Source organism: Mirounga leonina, unplaced genomic scaffold (assembly GCF_011800145.1).
Source record: "Mirounga leonina isolate KUSES-001 unplaced genomic scaffold, KU_Mleo_1.0 Mir_128, whole genome shotgun sequence".
Lineage (NCBI taxonomy): Eukaryota > Metazoa > Chordata > Mammalia > Carnivora > Phocidae > Mirounga > Mirounga leonina.
In genome coordinates, this window is record NW_023270320.1 from 13,787,040 (window position 1) to 13,802,429 (window position 15,390).

At 39.1% G+C, this 15,390-nt stretch overlaps 1 protein-coding gene across 1 annotated transcript; it reads right to left on the reverse strand.

Moving 5' to 3' along the window:
- Nucleotides 1–2,864: 2,864 nt before the first annotated feature.
- Nucleotides 2,865–13,994, reverse strand: LEPROTL1 (leptin receptor overlapping transcript like 1). Its single transcript, XM_035004104.1, has 4 exons — nt 13,869–13,994; nt 8,358–8,433; nt 6,456–6,642; nt 2,865–5,459 (listed from the first exon to the last, which is right to left on the reverse strand). The coding sequence occupies exons 1-4, from the start codon at nt 13,882–13,884 to the stop codon at nt 5,343–5,345; spliced, it is 396 nt and encodes a 131-aa protein (XP_034859995.1). The 5' UTR covers nt 13,885–13,994; the 3' UTR covers nt 2,865–5,342.
- Nucleotides 13,995–15,390: the final 1,396 nt, after the last annotated feature.

Consider the following 15,390-nt stretch of genomic DNA (forward strand, 5'->3'; position numbering starts at 1 on the left):
CTATTTTTTTTCTATTCCCCATTAGTACCTAGAATGTTGTCATGTAGAATATAACTGCCATTGGGAACAAAGAACTTATCTAGATAAAAAGTTTGAACCAAACGTAGTGTTTCAGAGTAAGTATCTCAGTGACATAGTCAAGATGAAATATAAACCATTTCTACCTAATTAGTTGGATACTTCTCAGTGTCTGGAAGGTGTTTTTTTAAGTATACATATTATATATATATATACATACATATATATATATATATATATATATATATATATACACATATATATATATATATATACGTATTTTGTTTAAAGTAGGTTCTATGCCCAATATGGGACTCAAACTTGTGACCCTGAAATCAAGAGTCACATGCTCTACCAACTGAGCCAGCCAGGCGCCCTTGTAATAATATATTTTTTGAGGACACCTTTAAGCACTAGATTAATTAAGCCATTTATACTTGTAAATGACAAATGTCCCTTCTAGTATGGAGTATGGCTCAAAACCATTTTTTTTTTTTTTTTAAATCCTTGGGAGACTAATACCCTCTTCTTCACTGCTATACTCATTGACTAGATATTAGAGCTGATTGTATATTTTGGAAGTTGATGATTTAGACATGACAAAAAATGAATTAAAATCCATCCATCTTAACTTAATCCTAGAAAGTTGTTCAATTGTGAACACTTTCAGAGACAGTCCCCAAATATTCTATGACGTATACCAAGCTTTCAGGAAAACATCTGTTCTATTTTGGAGGTTCACATATATACACGAGTTCACTCACTTTTATGTCATAACTATATTTACATATTACATAATACATTGATCAGCCGAAAGAGAAAAAGATACTTCTGACATTAAATGCCAACACAGTATAAGTCAAGATAACTAAACTATTAAACAGCAATGCTCTTACAAAGAGATAAGAAAATACTCAGTTTCATTCTATATTATTCTTTTTGATGGTTTCTATGGCTGTAAGCTGCCACAAAGTTTCTCTCTCACAGTATTAGCCATTCTACTGGCTTCTGAAACAAAAGTTCCTGATTGTCCCCTGTGAGTACTCCTCTAAATACAAACAAGAAAACAAACTGCAACTGAAAAAGGAATGTTTCATGGTCATAATTTCTCACTTGTGAAAACATTTTTGAGTTTGACTGTTTTAGTCCTTCTGATAGGAATTTACAAGCTTAACAATTAATATCTGAATTGTTGTGACTACAGTGTATGGTCCTAAACCCTAAGATGGATTCAAATAATCTTCAAGAGACTGGAAGCAAAATATTCAGTACAGAGTGTCCAGTAAAAATGAACTGTAAAACTGTCTTCATATCTAGACTTTCTGCAACTGAAGACAAATGGTGGAGAGAGAGAGAAGCTCTCAGAAATCAGTTAGAGGCCTATGGGTATCTAAGCTCGGGGTAAGTCCTCAAGTTTAGCAAGGGGACCTCGGAGGCACCTCCTGCTGCAGTCACACCTCCCTGTCTGTGCTCCCTCTCACAACCCCCACTGGCTGGTGTACAGTTTTTTAAAAAGGCCTTTGCAGCAGGAAGAAGATTCATCACAGAGCATTTCATTTGTACAAGAGGTGGGAGCACCTGGTTAGGCCCACTGAGGTAACTGTGTATAGAAATGTTACATAATTGATTCAGTCCACTTGGTTACCTAATTTTTCCCCTGGCAACTTTCTATTCCTCCTAATGTAGTATAGTCTATTTATTTATTTTTTAAAAAGGTTTATCCACCCATTTTAGAGACAGCGAGCAAGCAAGCAAGAGAGAGCACATGCATACGCCCATGCACACCACTGGGGGGAAGGACAAAAGGAGATGGAAAGGGAGAGAGAACCTCCAGCAGACTTCCCGCTGAGTATGGAGCCGAAACCAAGGAGCTGGACACCTAACCGACTGAGCCACCCAGACGTCCCCTAAAGTACTATAGTTTAGAAAATTAGAAACAAAACAAGGTAAGGCATGCTAGGAACAAATTCAGCTGTAAGAAAAGCCAGCAAAAACACAATTCCAGAAAAATACAGGTCTGGGGCCATTTGAAAAAGGGGGAAATAATTTATGATAATCCTAAATTACCAAGGAAAACGCAAAATGTCTTAATATATTCTAAGAAAGTACAAAAGTGTATGACTCATTTAATACTTCACCAAAATAAATAAAACAAATGTCAGTTCTCTTTGAGATAAACTTCAGTTACCTGGGATATTTATTTTATAGGATATGTTCTCTTCTCTGGGAACGCCAGAAAATTAGGAGGCCTGTAATAAAATAACAGCTCCCTAATCTTCACCCAGAGAAAGGATAACATAGGCTTATATGGAAGAAACATGATTTTGAATTTCCCACCAGTTTTACAAACCATAAAGCATCCCGAGATGTAAAACGTACATATCACTTGACAGTACTGTTGTTGCATGGCTGCTTGTTAAATCTGACGTGCTGATTTAAAGTTACTTGAAACTTAGGAATGAATCTTGTCACATTCAATATACATATTCCAGGGTTTACTCTAGAAATCTGGATTATTTTGACAAAACACCCCAAAAATTGTATTAGAGCAAACACTAAGAAACTATGATCTAAACTTTTTAAAGTATATAATGAGGTTATATAATTAGGACAGTTTGGGACAAGATTCATGTTTGATAAAAGAGAACAGTATTTTTCTCCGTTCACACTGTACCACACAGATTTTTTACCATTAACTATTTGAAATGTTTGCAAAAAGCAAACTGCTCTACTAATGAATGGTGATAAATGCACAATAAAACATACAGTCATAAAAAAGATCTGAAAATTTAAGAACAGGTACAACCTTGACTTTAGATTATCAACGATCTTTTTTTTTTCAACAAAATCATCTATGGCTTTTTTATAAAGGGTTAGGTAAAAATTCTACTTCCCCAGGTTACCAATCCTTTCACCATAGCACAAAATCATAGGGCTTCACTGTTAACATTTATTACTATGGTTTCAATTCTATTTTGGGAGTGAAACTCCAGCAAGTCCAACATTAATGATTAATGCCATACTTGTTTTATATCACATTATTAAAACGAGTAATGCACTTCAGTTCCTGAGGTGCATAGTATATTTTCATTTCAAAAACATCCACAACTAAAATAGATATTTAAAATCTTTATTGTTTCATCATCAAAAGTTTTCTTTCCATAGAAGAATGGCAATGCAGGATCAGTGCATATTCTATGGAAAATTCATACCTCAAATAACTAGCCTAGAAATCAGAGACAGCACTATGTCAAGCTAGTGTGCAAGACGAAAGACACAATGCTGCCAATGCAATCAGTACACAGAAAGAATATGCAGCTGTTAGAAAAAGAGTCTATGGCCAAGTGAATAAAACAGTAGCAGTGCACTGCACTGATATTCTAGAACAGAAAATGGGGAAGGGCCAGAGGATGTACTGCCTGCAAAAAAAAAAAAAAAAAAAAAAAAAATCAAGTAGATCACAGGCACTGAGTTCCCAACTGTATGGCCAGCTACTTCATGCGTACCTGTACCTTCCTCTTTAGGTCTCCGTCATTATAACACCGCAAGTCATGTCCAGCCTACTGTCTAAGTGGGACGGCCACATGCAGATCTTTTGTTCTGCTGCCCATCTCACAGCTAAAGTCACAACATGGGTTCAGCAATAAAACCTGTGGCCTTTACACATCTTCAGTAAAAAGCTGAACAAACCCAAAATCTGTTTCCATTTTCTTGAGAAATAAACTCTATAAAACAACAAAAGATAGCTGTCATGATCACTCAGTTTTGTCTGAAGGCAAAATAATTTTCCTGTAAGTATACTGACTAAACACACAAATATCCTCAACAACATACTGTCAGACCAACTCAAACACTTTCCTAACTAGCTCTAGAAAAAGGTACTGATAATTGTTGAGATGCAAATGACCACTACCATTTGATCATGCCTGATTACCGGGAATTTTTTGGTCAGGTCTGTGTTTGAAGCTGCTATACAGCTGGATTTGGCTACTTTGCATTAATTCACACAATAAATGCCATTTAAAAGGAACAGCGTATCTATCATGATGAAATAAAAATCAAGAAAGTTGAGAGGTATACAGGAAACTTGTCTTAAATATTTTTAAATTACATATGATATAACCTTAGAGAATAAGAACTACAATTACCATGGTCTAAATCTTAAATTGTTAATGCATCACTTCTCTGCAAGACTAACAAGTCACTTGTTAATCATGTCAAGGCCTTGCGGGGCAGGGGGCGCTTGGCTTGTATGGCATAGCGATTACTTTCCAGGTGAGATAAACACCTCTAATTTAAAGTGTTATTAAACTATATTTGAAAAGTTATTTTACTTAATATATACAATGTATAAAATAAGTTAAAAGGAGGAAGCAGGGAAAGGTTTTCTGGTCTAGATGACGCAAACATACAACTTTCCCTTATCAGTAGTATAGTTCCACGTATGTCCATTTCACCCATGGTAAAATATGGAAGGCTGATAGAAGATCAAACATTTCACTCAGAGACAGAAAGAGGATTCAAAAAGTGGAATTTCAATGTCGTTTCTTCCCACAATGCAACTCACTCTACTTTAACTATAATAAACATAAATAAAAACCATCTCAAAAATCTGCTTTTACACGCTTACCTTTAACAATAAATTCTTCTAACAATTGAGAAGAAAAGCACTCCTTTGCAGCAATCCCATAAAATAATTTTCAATTCACAAAACACCTGCTTCCTGGCAAAACCAGCAACCCTTAGGAGGGCACGGGCATTAATACTTGGCCCCTCTGAGGTATAAATGCAGCTATATTTGCGCTGAGTGTACAGTCTATAAGGTATGCCAACAGTCTGTATGTTTGCATAAAATTGGGAGTGATGTCATCCTGACTGATTGAAAACTTCTTTGAACTTTTGCAATGGAGGTTAAATAATTTTAAGACAAAAGATGTCCTTTAGCCCAGTAATAGCCAGCAGAAATCTAATTTCTAACCAATGTAAATGGTTATTATTACATTTTTAAAATGCTTAACATTGCATACTGATTTAAAAAAGTAACTGAAGAGGGATACATAAATATTTAAATTCAGCAGGACACCACAAAAAGCATACTAGAGATAAGTGTGAAATCAGTCAAGCTTTTCCAAAAGAGAAAATCCTTTTAATCCTTCAGCAAGTCTCTGTGAAAATAGTATGCTTACAATAAAAGTGAGAAGGGAGCACCTAGAATACCCCCAAGAGGCTTGCTGTGCCACTCAGCTTCCCTGCCCCAGCTCCTGTGTGCGTAGATGGCCAACAAATGACAAGAAGTCCACTTGACAATAGTGCAGTAATTCCTCTCACCACTGCTGCCAGCTGAAGTCATCATTGCTTCCAAAGACCAAGAAAAAGCCCAGTATAGTTGCAAAGATGACTGTGTTTCCTGTGAGAACAAGTGCACAAGCTCCCCACTCAATCTAGGGAAATAAAATAAACACTTAGTTAATAGACACATGAAAAACAAAAGGAGAATGAAAAGCAAATCACACTCTCGTTGTAAGCCAATCACGATCTAAAACAAATACAATTTGTAATAATAACTTTCGCTCTACTAACACTTAATGGTCTTTCTATATTGCTGTTTTTTTTTTTTTTAAAGATTTTATTTATTTATTCATGAGAGACAGAGAGAGAGGCAGAGGGAGAAGCAGGTTCCCAAGGAGCAGGGAGCCCGATGTGGGACTCGATCCCAGGACCCTGGGATCATGACCTGAGCCGAAGGCAGACGCTTAACCATCTGAGCCACCCAGGCGCCCTATATTGCTGTTTTTAATTTGCTTCCTTAAAAAGACAGAAAGTCACGAAGATGGTAATTATTCAACAGCTAGACTTCTGGACTCTGAGGAGGCAGCACAGACTTCTACAACTTTCTGTTTATAAAGAAATTCGCTCCAACTCTTCTTCAGTGAATCTAAAATTGTGTCTAGAGAGCAGATTAAAGTACCAAAGATGAAAACACACTCATGTGCATTCTTTTAAAGGGATAGAGGGAATAACCGCCTTCCCCATATGGAAGGGTGGCTGGCCCTTGGCTTCTCCACCTCCTCAGAGACAGAGGAGTGAATCTGACTGGCGAGTCTGAGAGGAAGACAAATATATGGAGCCCAGCGCCCCTTCTCCTCTTCCATCCTTTCCCACCTGCCAAGAACACAGAATCTCCTCAGGCCTGTGGCCTGTGGTTGGTAAGCCCCAGGTGAGTTGATGTGCCCAGTTCTGAGAGTGAAGTACAGACCCCAGCCATGCTCCCCAATATCATTTTTATCAGTTAACAACAACAAAAGTAAGATTATCTCTTTTCTCTAGGATCTTATGTCCCTCATCTCTTTTTCATGTCATTTCACAAAATCTTTTTCCTAAGACAATTTTAACACAGTCTAATGTGAAATCGTTAATTGAAGAATACATTCACTTACCAGATGTGCTCTGGCAAACACAATAGGGAGCCCAAAAGCTGAGACAACAATGCCTGTTGTAAGAAATATGGCAAGTTCCTTACAAGCGTTACTCATAGCATCTGTATCATCCACTAATCTTCTCGCTATGCAGTATGGGATAGGTGAAAGGATGTAAAAAAACAGAACAAAGAGAGGCCAGTATTGGCTAGAAAAAAAAAATAAGTTAATGTAGTTTTTGCTATCTATGTCATTTTCCTACACAACAATATACGCTTTTTAAAAATAAGGACCAAAGAAATATTGCAAGGTACAAAACATGATACAGTTTAAAAATAAACAATAACCTGAACACTCAAAAGAGAAACATTTAGTCACAGTATTTCTACAGTCAATTATGACACAGTGATTAAATATTTCTTATACTAAAAGAAAATGCTTTATAAATTAAAGCAGTTGGAATCAAGGCCCAAAATTAAAATATTTTTTATTTTAGGTTATAAATAAAGAGGCATATGGAAAATAGAAATATTAACACAGCATTTTTAAAATTCAAGATTCATGCCCTTGACTCCTAATGAATGACAGCCTTCTTAGGGTAAAGCTGGAACATCCCCAAACTCTTGTTAGGTCACTGTGAGCTCCCCAAATACTGAAGTCAAAATGTAGAAAACAAACTGAAAGTAATACTGAAGACTTTCAGTCAGAATATAGAAAATAGATGGCTTTTAATGTACAGTCTAGCTATTCTATTATGCCAATGTCATTTCCTGGTTGGATAATACAGCTACAGTTATGTAAGACAGGGCCACTGGGGGGAAGCCTGTGTGAAGGGTACAGGGGACCTCTCTGTACTATTTTTGCAGCTTCTTGATAGTACATAATCATTTCAACATAAAAAGTTGAAAAAACACAAAAGCCACAAAAAGTGAAAACTCCAAGCTGCCCATATCTCTCCTGCTTTCTCCTTCCACTCTCCTAATGACCTTCTTGTGGATCCTTCCATATTTCCATACAGATAAATTTTAACAACATGAATCATTGTACTTTTCCATTTAACAATGTATCTTGAACACCTTGACATATTAGCACTTACAGCTCCTCCTCATTCTTTTTAAGACTGCCTACTACTTCCATTGATCGACATACCAGAGTTTAACCATTTCTCCTTCGTCAGGCCTTCAGGATGCCTCCAGGTTTTTTGTTTTTTTTTTTGGTTGTTATTATAAACAAGGCTGCCATGAGTATCCATACTCTCCCCTCACTACACATATCTTGGCAAACACCTGCCAGTAGATTTATATGCGAAATTCTAAGTGGAAAGACTAGTTCAAGGAATATATACATTTTGAGAGCTACAAGCAAACTGGCCTCCAAGATGACTGCCCGTAGCTATTCCTCCACCCCACTGCACAGGACAGTGCCTGTCTGCCCATAGTTTTTATCTCTGCCAAAGGATCTTATTTAATTTTGAGAGAGGCTGAGTATAATTTCATGTGCTTATTAATAATTTGTAGTTCTTTTTTCATATTTGTGCAAATTTTTCTATTTAGTTGTCTATATTTTTCTTACTAATCTATCCTCTTAATTTTTAAATTTTAATTTTAATTTAATTTAAATTTTTAAATTTTCTATCGTATGGAAAGTAATTGCTTATATGACTTTTTTTCATAGTCAACTGTCTCTTGATTCTGTTTCTGGTATTTTTTGCTGAAAAGACATTTTATACTTTCTTGTGTTTAATTTTATCAATAGGCACTCAAAACTGAGCAGTAGTGCAATAACCAAAAGTGTTTTTCGCACTTCAAAAAAGGTTTGTCCTTGGTAAATGAACATTGAAGCTTTCATTCAAAAAATTTATAAAGCTTTAAAAGTAGAAAAATTTTACCCTTAAACACTCAAAAAGACAAAAATTTTACATACTTGTATATTGGAAGGGCACATCCAAGCATCAAAAACATCAGCCCAATTGCTCCTCCAAAGGACAAACTAATCAAAGCTGCAAAGTAAATAGAGTCAAATACAAATATTAATTAAACTAGGTATTATTTTTATTAATATTAGTATTAGCAGTCTGCATATTACGTGTGACCCCAGAAGCAAAAAGCAAAACACAACACAAAAAACAAATGCATTAAAAGTGAGTTATCTTCAAGAGTGTAAGTTATCTATAGTCTCAAAATAAGTTTTTTGTGCCATCTTCAAGGCAAAATAAAGCAACACTGATTTTCAAAGCCCTGACCCATCGTGAGCACACCACCACATTCCCTCGTTACTGGCTCCATTTCTAATGAGTATCCTAGCCCGCCTGATCAATGCTCTTCCAGTCATTAGTGTTATATTTACTCCACAGATCATTATAGTTTGAAAAGCAGGATGTGGAGAAACTGCATTCTCAGCTTTACTGGACTTTAGAACCTTATCCTATGGGAAAGTCTCTCATGATCAACTCCTGCTTATTGCACATACACCCCCAATGTGCTCAAAACTGATTAAGAGTGTCCAATGACATCTGGAGTTAATAATTTTAATCAACTAATTTTGATATAGACCTTTGAGTAGTTTACAAAACTATAGTTGGGTTTCTTCTACACATTGGAAAATGTGCAGGATAATAGGTAAAAATCCTTCTTTGGTATCACTATTTTATGATATTATCACAAGCAACAGATGCATTCTACAGGTGAAACATAGTTTCTGAAGTTATATACACACATATACAAAGCATTATATTTTATAAAGTGTTTTCACTTTATAGTGAGTAGTGAGTAGAAACAACTTTCTTCAATAGGCATAATCAATGGCCTAGAATTAAGCAAAGATATAAATGATTGATTTATTTTGAGTTCTATATAACCTGTATTTCCTCAACTACATTGGTTAAGAGAATAACTTAGGTGTTTTTTGTCTTAAAGGATGCAGTCCATTAACCTTAAGAGAAATACTAAAATTCAAAAGAGTTGTAGAAGGTCTAAAAGTTATCGGGAGAAAAACTAACACATACAAACCAAAATTAACAGTAAAGGGGTTAAATGCTGCCCAGTACTTCTGACAGACTTCTGTGGATTAAAATGGTGATAATCAAGAATACCCATTCACATGGTAGGTTGGCAAGTTTGATTTTCACTTAGATCACGGATGTAGGTCATGTCAACCTTGAACACATTTATTTAATCCTTAATGCCATTACATCTTCAGTTACAGAAAAAAGAAAGAAAAAGAATTACTTTTATTTTATAGCAGATAACCTCAAGTTTACAATGGAATGCAATGTCAACTGTCAAGAAAATACTGAGTTTATCATTTGTTTTGTTCACAGGCCCTCAAAATCTGGCCCTGCTTACTCTCCTGACACACTCACACCAGCCTATTACCCCTTGCTCTCTGCACTTCAGTCACACTGGCCTTTCCTCTCCTGGAAATCAGCAGGCTCCCTCACCCACATGGCCCTTGTACATGTTGTCCCTTCTACCTCAGACACTTTTTCATTCATTCATTTCATTCAAGAAATACTTATTCAAGAAATATTTACTGAGAACCAAATACATAACAGGTGCTGCAGATATGTTAATAAACCAGACAAGGCCCTTCTACACGCATGAAGCTTGCATTCTTGTCCCATTCCCTTCCTCTTTCTTCCAAGTGAACTCCTCCATGTCCTTCAGATCTCAGCTCAATCATTTCTTCCTCACTGAAGTTTTTTCAAACCTCCTGCTAGACCAATTCCCTCAATTCATTCGTTCAACAAATATCTGTTGATCACCTAATACATGTCACACATTGTTCTTGATACTGGAGATAAAGCAATGAAAAAAAAAATCAAAGCTCTTGCTCTCATGAGGCGTATATTCTAGCAGGAGAACAAAATGATTAAAAAAAAAAACTAAGTTAGCAAATGAATGTTAAGAGTTATGGAAAAAATCAGGTAGAGTTAAGAGGATGGGAGTACTATTCTGGACAGAGTGGCCTGGGGAGGCATCTCTGATAAGGTGACATCTGAGCAGAGATTTATATGAAAAGAGGGAGTGAATCATGTGGATATCTGAGGGGAGCATTCCAGCAGAGGGCCATGCATGTGCAGAGGCCCCCCACCACCTGTACTGTATACATCCCCTTTGCTCAGTTATCACAGCTGTAATTTTATAATGATTTGTAACTGTTTTTCCTCTTTTAAATAAAGACTTTATTTATTTTAGAGAGAGAGAGAGAAAGAGGTAAGGAGCAGAGGGAGAGGGACACGCAGACTCTGTGCTGAGCACAGAGCCCAACATGGGGCTCAATTCCATGACCCTGAGATCATGACCTGAAGCAAAATCAAGAGTCAGATGCTTAGCCAACTGAGCCACCCAGGCGCCCCTGTATCTGCTTTTCCTCATGAGCTGTCTGGTCCACCACAGCAGGGAAAAAGTTTTTCTGTTGTTGATACTCACACCCCAGCTCTTAACACTGAATAATAAATATCTGTAGAATGAGTAAAAAGAACCCAAGGGAAAAAAGAAAGGGACAGAACGGAAGAGGAGGGGAAGATCATGCCAAAGCAGCAGAGTAAAAACAGCACATAAATGAAAAGTCAGGAGACAATGGGTCCCTAGTCCCTACTAGCCACTTAACTAGCTGTCCACATAATCGTATCTGTTCTTTCTTCTATAAAATGAGACTTGGATTAGAACTAAAATGCAAATAATTCTCTGAACACTAAAGGTACTTGTTATAAGACATGCTGAAGAAATAAAAAGCCATCTCCACTTAAAAATTTTTTTATGTAACTGTATAATTAACATACAGTGTTAAATTAGCTTCAGGGAACCATCTCCACTTTTTGAATGTAGTTGCAAAACAGCTGAATTCACCACTATAAATACTATATAGTAACAACTTATTTATTCAGAAGCCATTTATCCAGAATATAGTTTAGAATCCTGGAGGAAACAAGGGTCACTAAAGAGTAAAACAGATGTCACAGAGCCCACACATTAAAGCTACCATTCTTTATAAACAGACCCTTAGGCTCTTATTTAGTCATTATTTATTCATTTTTTTGGATACAATTGTTGTATGTGAATTTCAGCAGAATTAAAAAAGAGAGCCATCTATATTCATTTATACATTTTTTTCAATAGCAATTCATGTAGCCTGAACAAAATTAAGTGAGAAGTAACTTTCCCTACCCAGAAATGATCACTATTACCTGTAACTTGTAACATAAAATTTTGTAAGTTTGAAGATCTTGTTTCCCACATTGAAACAAATGAGAAATAGGAGGTAGAACTGCACATAAGCAAGATCTGCCCTCTGACAAGAGAAAGGAGACTGGAAAAAAAAACAAAAAAACCTTAAATCAGACAGAAAAATTTCAAAAAGCATACCTGTTTGTGGTAATCTTGGCCAAAAGGCAAGTAGCTTTAGGGCTTGATGGCCTCTGCAGGCAACTCTTTCATGACAGAGAACAGTTATTTATGTTCTTATCAAAAAAGAAAGTGTAAATTCTTTGAGTACACTCTTAGAAAGTTAATAAAAGAAGATCTCTTTTTTGAAAATTTAAAAATGAGAACAAGGTAAGATTTAAGTATCAAAAAATAATTTTATGTGACATCTCACCTCTAATCACACTGGATTAACCCCAATGGTGTTAAATACATTGCTCAAAAGTGTTCTCAAAACTTGTAAAGTTTCTCCAGGTTTATGAAATCAGCAACTAGGCTGATTTATACACAAATTTCATCATTTGTGTATAAATGGTTGTCCCAGATGACACATCAACAAGGCAAGAATTTATACCGTAATTGAGTGATGAAACATTTGGAGGGCAAAACTTAGATGAGTCTGCTTTCTACTCCCAAAGCCTCTAGGCTCAGGATGGAACAGCCCAATTATCTAAACTCTCTAGAGACAGGGTGCTGATTCTGTGACTACAAAGAAATTAGCGTAGCAGGGACCAGTTCCCTAACCTGGGAGTTATCAGAAAAATCTAATATATAGCCAAATAATAGGCAAATGGCTTAAGAATTAAGTAATGGTCTCCAATTATAGCAACACTCCTAATACAAAGATAGGCCAAAGAAAGAAAATGTCCTGATAAACAGTCATAACAATCAGAAAATCTTACTGAAACCAAAAGTGTAAGTACAATTCCATCTGAGATAATTTCACCTGGTTAATATTTTCCTAAATTTGGAGAAGGAAATTACAAAGTTATTTTTTTTAAGAGGGAGATTTCCGTTGATGACACTGAAGAAATGAGAAAGGACTGGGAAACTGGCAACATCCTTAAAAACCACAGCATTCTACCCTGCCTTTCCACACAAGGATTTAAGAAGGTCTATCACAGTTCAAAAAAATATTGAAAATGAACTTTGTTGCTTATCTATTGACAAAGTTTTACATCAGAAATGAAATGTTTTCAGACATTAAGCCAGAAACAGTAAAAATGTGACTCTGGGAAAGAAGCTCAATAAAAGTTGTCCTAAAGGAAATAAATAACACAGAAAAAAAACACTGCTATCAAAGTTCTTCACCTCCTGCTTGCCTGTCCCTTCTACAAAGCCGCAGGTCAGGAAATCAATGCAATTCGTGGTCAAAAAGTTGAAAACGCTGTCAACGGTGTTTCCTTCTAGTCACATTAACAAAACTACCAAACAATTTGAAAGAATGCAGCCTTCCTTATTTCTAAAGAAAACAGACGAATAAACGAGTAATTTTTCATTAGGTTTTCATACTATTTTATTTCTTTAACGAACCCAACTGTGGAGAACAGGGGCACTTCGGGGTCGCTTACAGGGTCTAACCCTATCTGACAAACACTACAAATCAAAACGCATCAGTTTCTGAAGCCTGTAAAGCTTCGAGGACAGGTCCTGGGAGTGGATGTGATGGCCAAGGTTTCGGAAAGAACCGTCCCTAAGTCCTTCCAGGGCGTTCCGGAGGGACTCGGTTTCGCTCAGCACCCGAAGATCGCACTTGTGCCTTTAAGGGGGAAATGACACTGATTTCCCGTAACTGGCATCTCTAGGGGCCTCAAGCCCCTCAAAAGCACTCCCCGCTCGCCTCTCTCTTCGGATGCAAACTCCTGCAAAACGGGTGTGATGGCCCGAGGTGCTGCGGGACTCTCGCAGACCAAGGACCACTTCATTCTTTGTACGGGTGCCGATGGGTGGGAGAGAGGCTGCCGAGATCAGCAGGAAGTAGGGGCTGACGGAGAAGCCGCCGACCCTGCCGGCCCTTCCCGGAGGGCGCCGCGCCCAGCTCGGCTCCCAGGCTGCGAGGGCGGAGGCGGAGGCGGAGGCGGGGGTCGAGGGGCGGGAGGCGGCCGCCAGCGCAGGGACCTCCGCGGCGCGCGCCCGGGCCGGAGAGGCGGCGTGCGGGGGCCGCGAGGGACCCCCTCCCCCTCTCTCGGGCGGCCACCCAGCCCTCCGGCGCCCTGCGCCCCAGGCCCACCTTTGATGCCGGCCATGGCGGTGACGTCGCTCCTGGCTCCGGGACCCGAGGCGGCAGCGGCGGCGGCGGCGGCCGGGAGACCGGAGACGCGCGGCGGCGGCAACCAGACAACACCCGGAAGTGCGCGACGCCGCACTTCCGCCGGCGACTCGCGCTCGCGCGGGGGCGCGGGGGGCGCGCCGGGTTGGGGGCGGCGGGGCCGACCCCTGCTTTCCCTGCCGTGGTGCTGTGCGGATTGCCGTCCTCGCCCGCTTGGCGTTCCCGCCTGGGTTCCGTTCCTATTTTCCCTTCAGGCTCGGGGAAGCTCCACTCCCAATCCCCCATCGCGGATCCTGCAACCTCCCACATTCTTGGAGCGTGTAAGGGAGCGCGAGTAGCCGCCGTCCTTTGGGAGGCATGCTGTGATGTCTTCGGAGGATGGTATTATGGTCTTTAAAGCGCACCCTTGGCTCTCTCCTCCCCAGCCTTGTAATAGAAGTCAGTCCAGTTAGGTCGTTGGCACTTGGCTCCTTGGTTTCCGACCCAAATCGAGTTCTGGTGAGCCCCACCTCCACAGATAAGGAGCAGCGGGACCAGAAAATACAAATACACATTTTAATGCAAATCCGATCTCTTGGGAGTCTGTGAGAATCGCTGTTTATTTGTGTTTTTTTTTGTTTGTTTGTTTTTAGTAGTAGCAGGGCTAGGAATAAAAAGGAGAAAGCAGAGGGACAAATACACTTACTTAAGTCATCCTTCAAATGCATTCAACATTTACTATGTTTGGGGAACAGGGCTAGGTACTGGGGTGAGCTAAACTAGGTGCGGTTTCTGCCCTGAAGGAGCTTGCAGTTTGGTGAGACACAGGCACACACACACACAAATGTAAAATTGTAACAGTGATAATTGTTAGGAAGACGGGTAGATAGTCCTTGACAGTCTTTGATTTCGATCAGAGAGATTTCCCCGAGGGAGGGACAACGGAAGGATGAGCGGGTGTGTAACTAGAAGACAAAAGGGAAAAACCGTTATGGGGAAGAGAGATGGTGTTGGGGGCGGAGGTGGAAGAAGGGGTTGGATGGTGAGCTTGGGAGGCAAACTGGGGCCCAGGAGCTTGGTCTGTTGGAGAGAGGAGAGAAGGCGAGTGGGATTGCTCCCGGCTAGGGTAGGACAGCAGAGTCCTATATTAGATTTTTCCCCCTCCTGAGCAATGAGAATCTTTCCAAGGGTTGTATTTATTTATTTTTTATTTGTTTAAAGATTTTATTTATTTATTTGAGAGAGAGAGAATGAGAGAGAGCACATGAGAGGGGGGAGGGTCAGAGGGAGAAGCAGACTCCCTGCCGAGCAGGGAGCCCGATGCGGGACTCGATCCGGGGACTCCAGGATCATGACCTGAGCCGAAGGCAGTCGCTTAACCAACTGAGCCACCCAGGTGCCGCCCTCCAAGGGTTTTAAAAAGATACAGGTGGAGGGGCTTGACATAAGATTTGAATTTTTCAATCTTTTCAGTCACCAGACTAAGATAAACTGGCATGTAAAA

What these genes read in the sequence shown, in the direction of transcription:
- LEPROTL1 (XM_035004104.1), bottom strand. An exon ending in TGTGCCCTTCCAATATACAA is followed by an intron (nt 6,643 to 8,357) that starts GTATGTAAAATT and finishes TTTTTTTTCTAG; the next exon opens with CCAATACTGGCCTCTCTTTG. An exon ending in TGTTTGCCAGAGCACATCTG is followed by an intron (nt 5,460 to 6,455) that starts GTAAGTGAATGT and finishes TTATTTCCCTAG; the next exon opens with ATTGAGTGGGGAGCTTGTGC.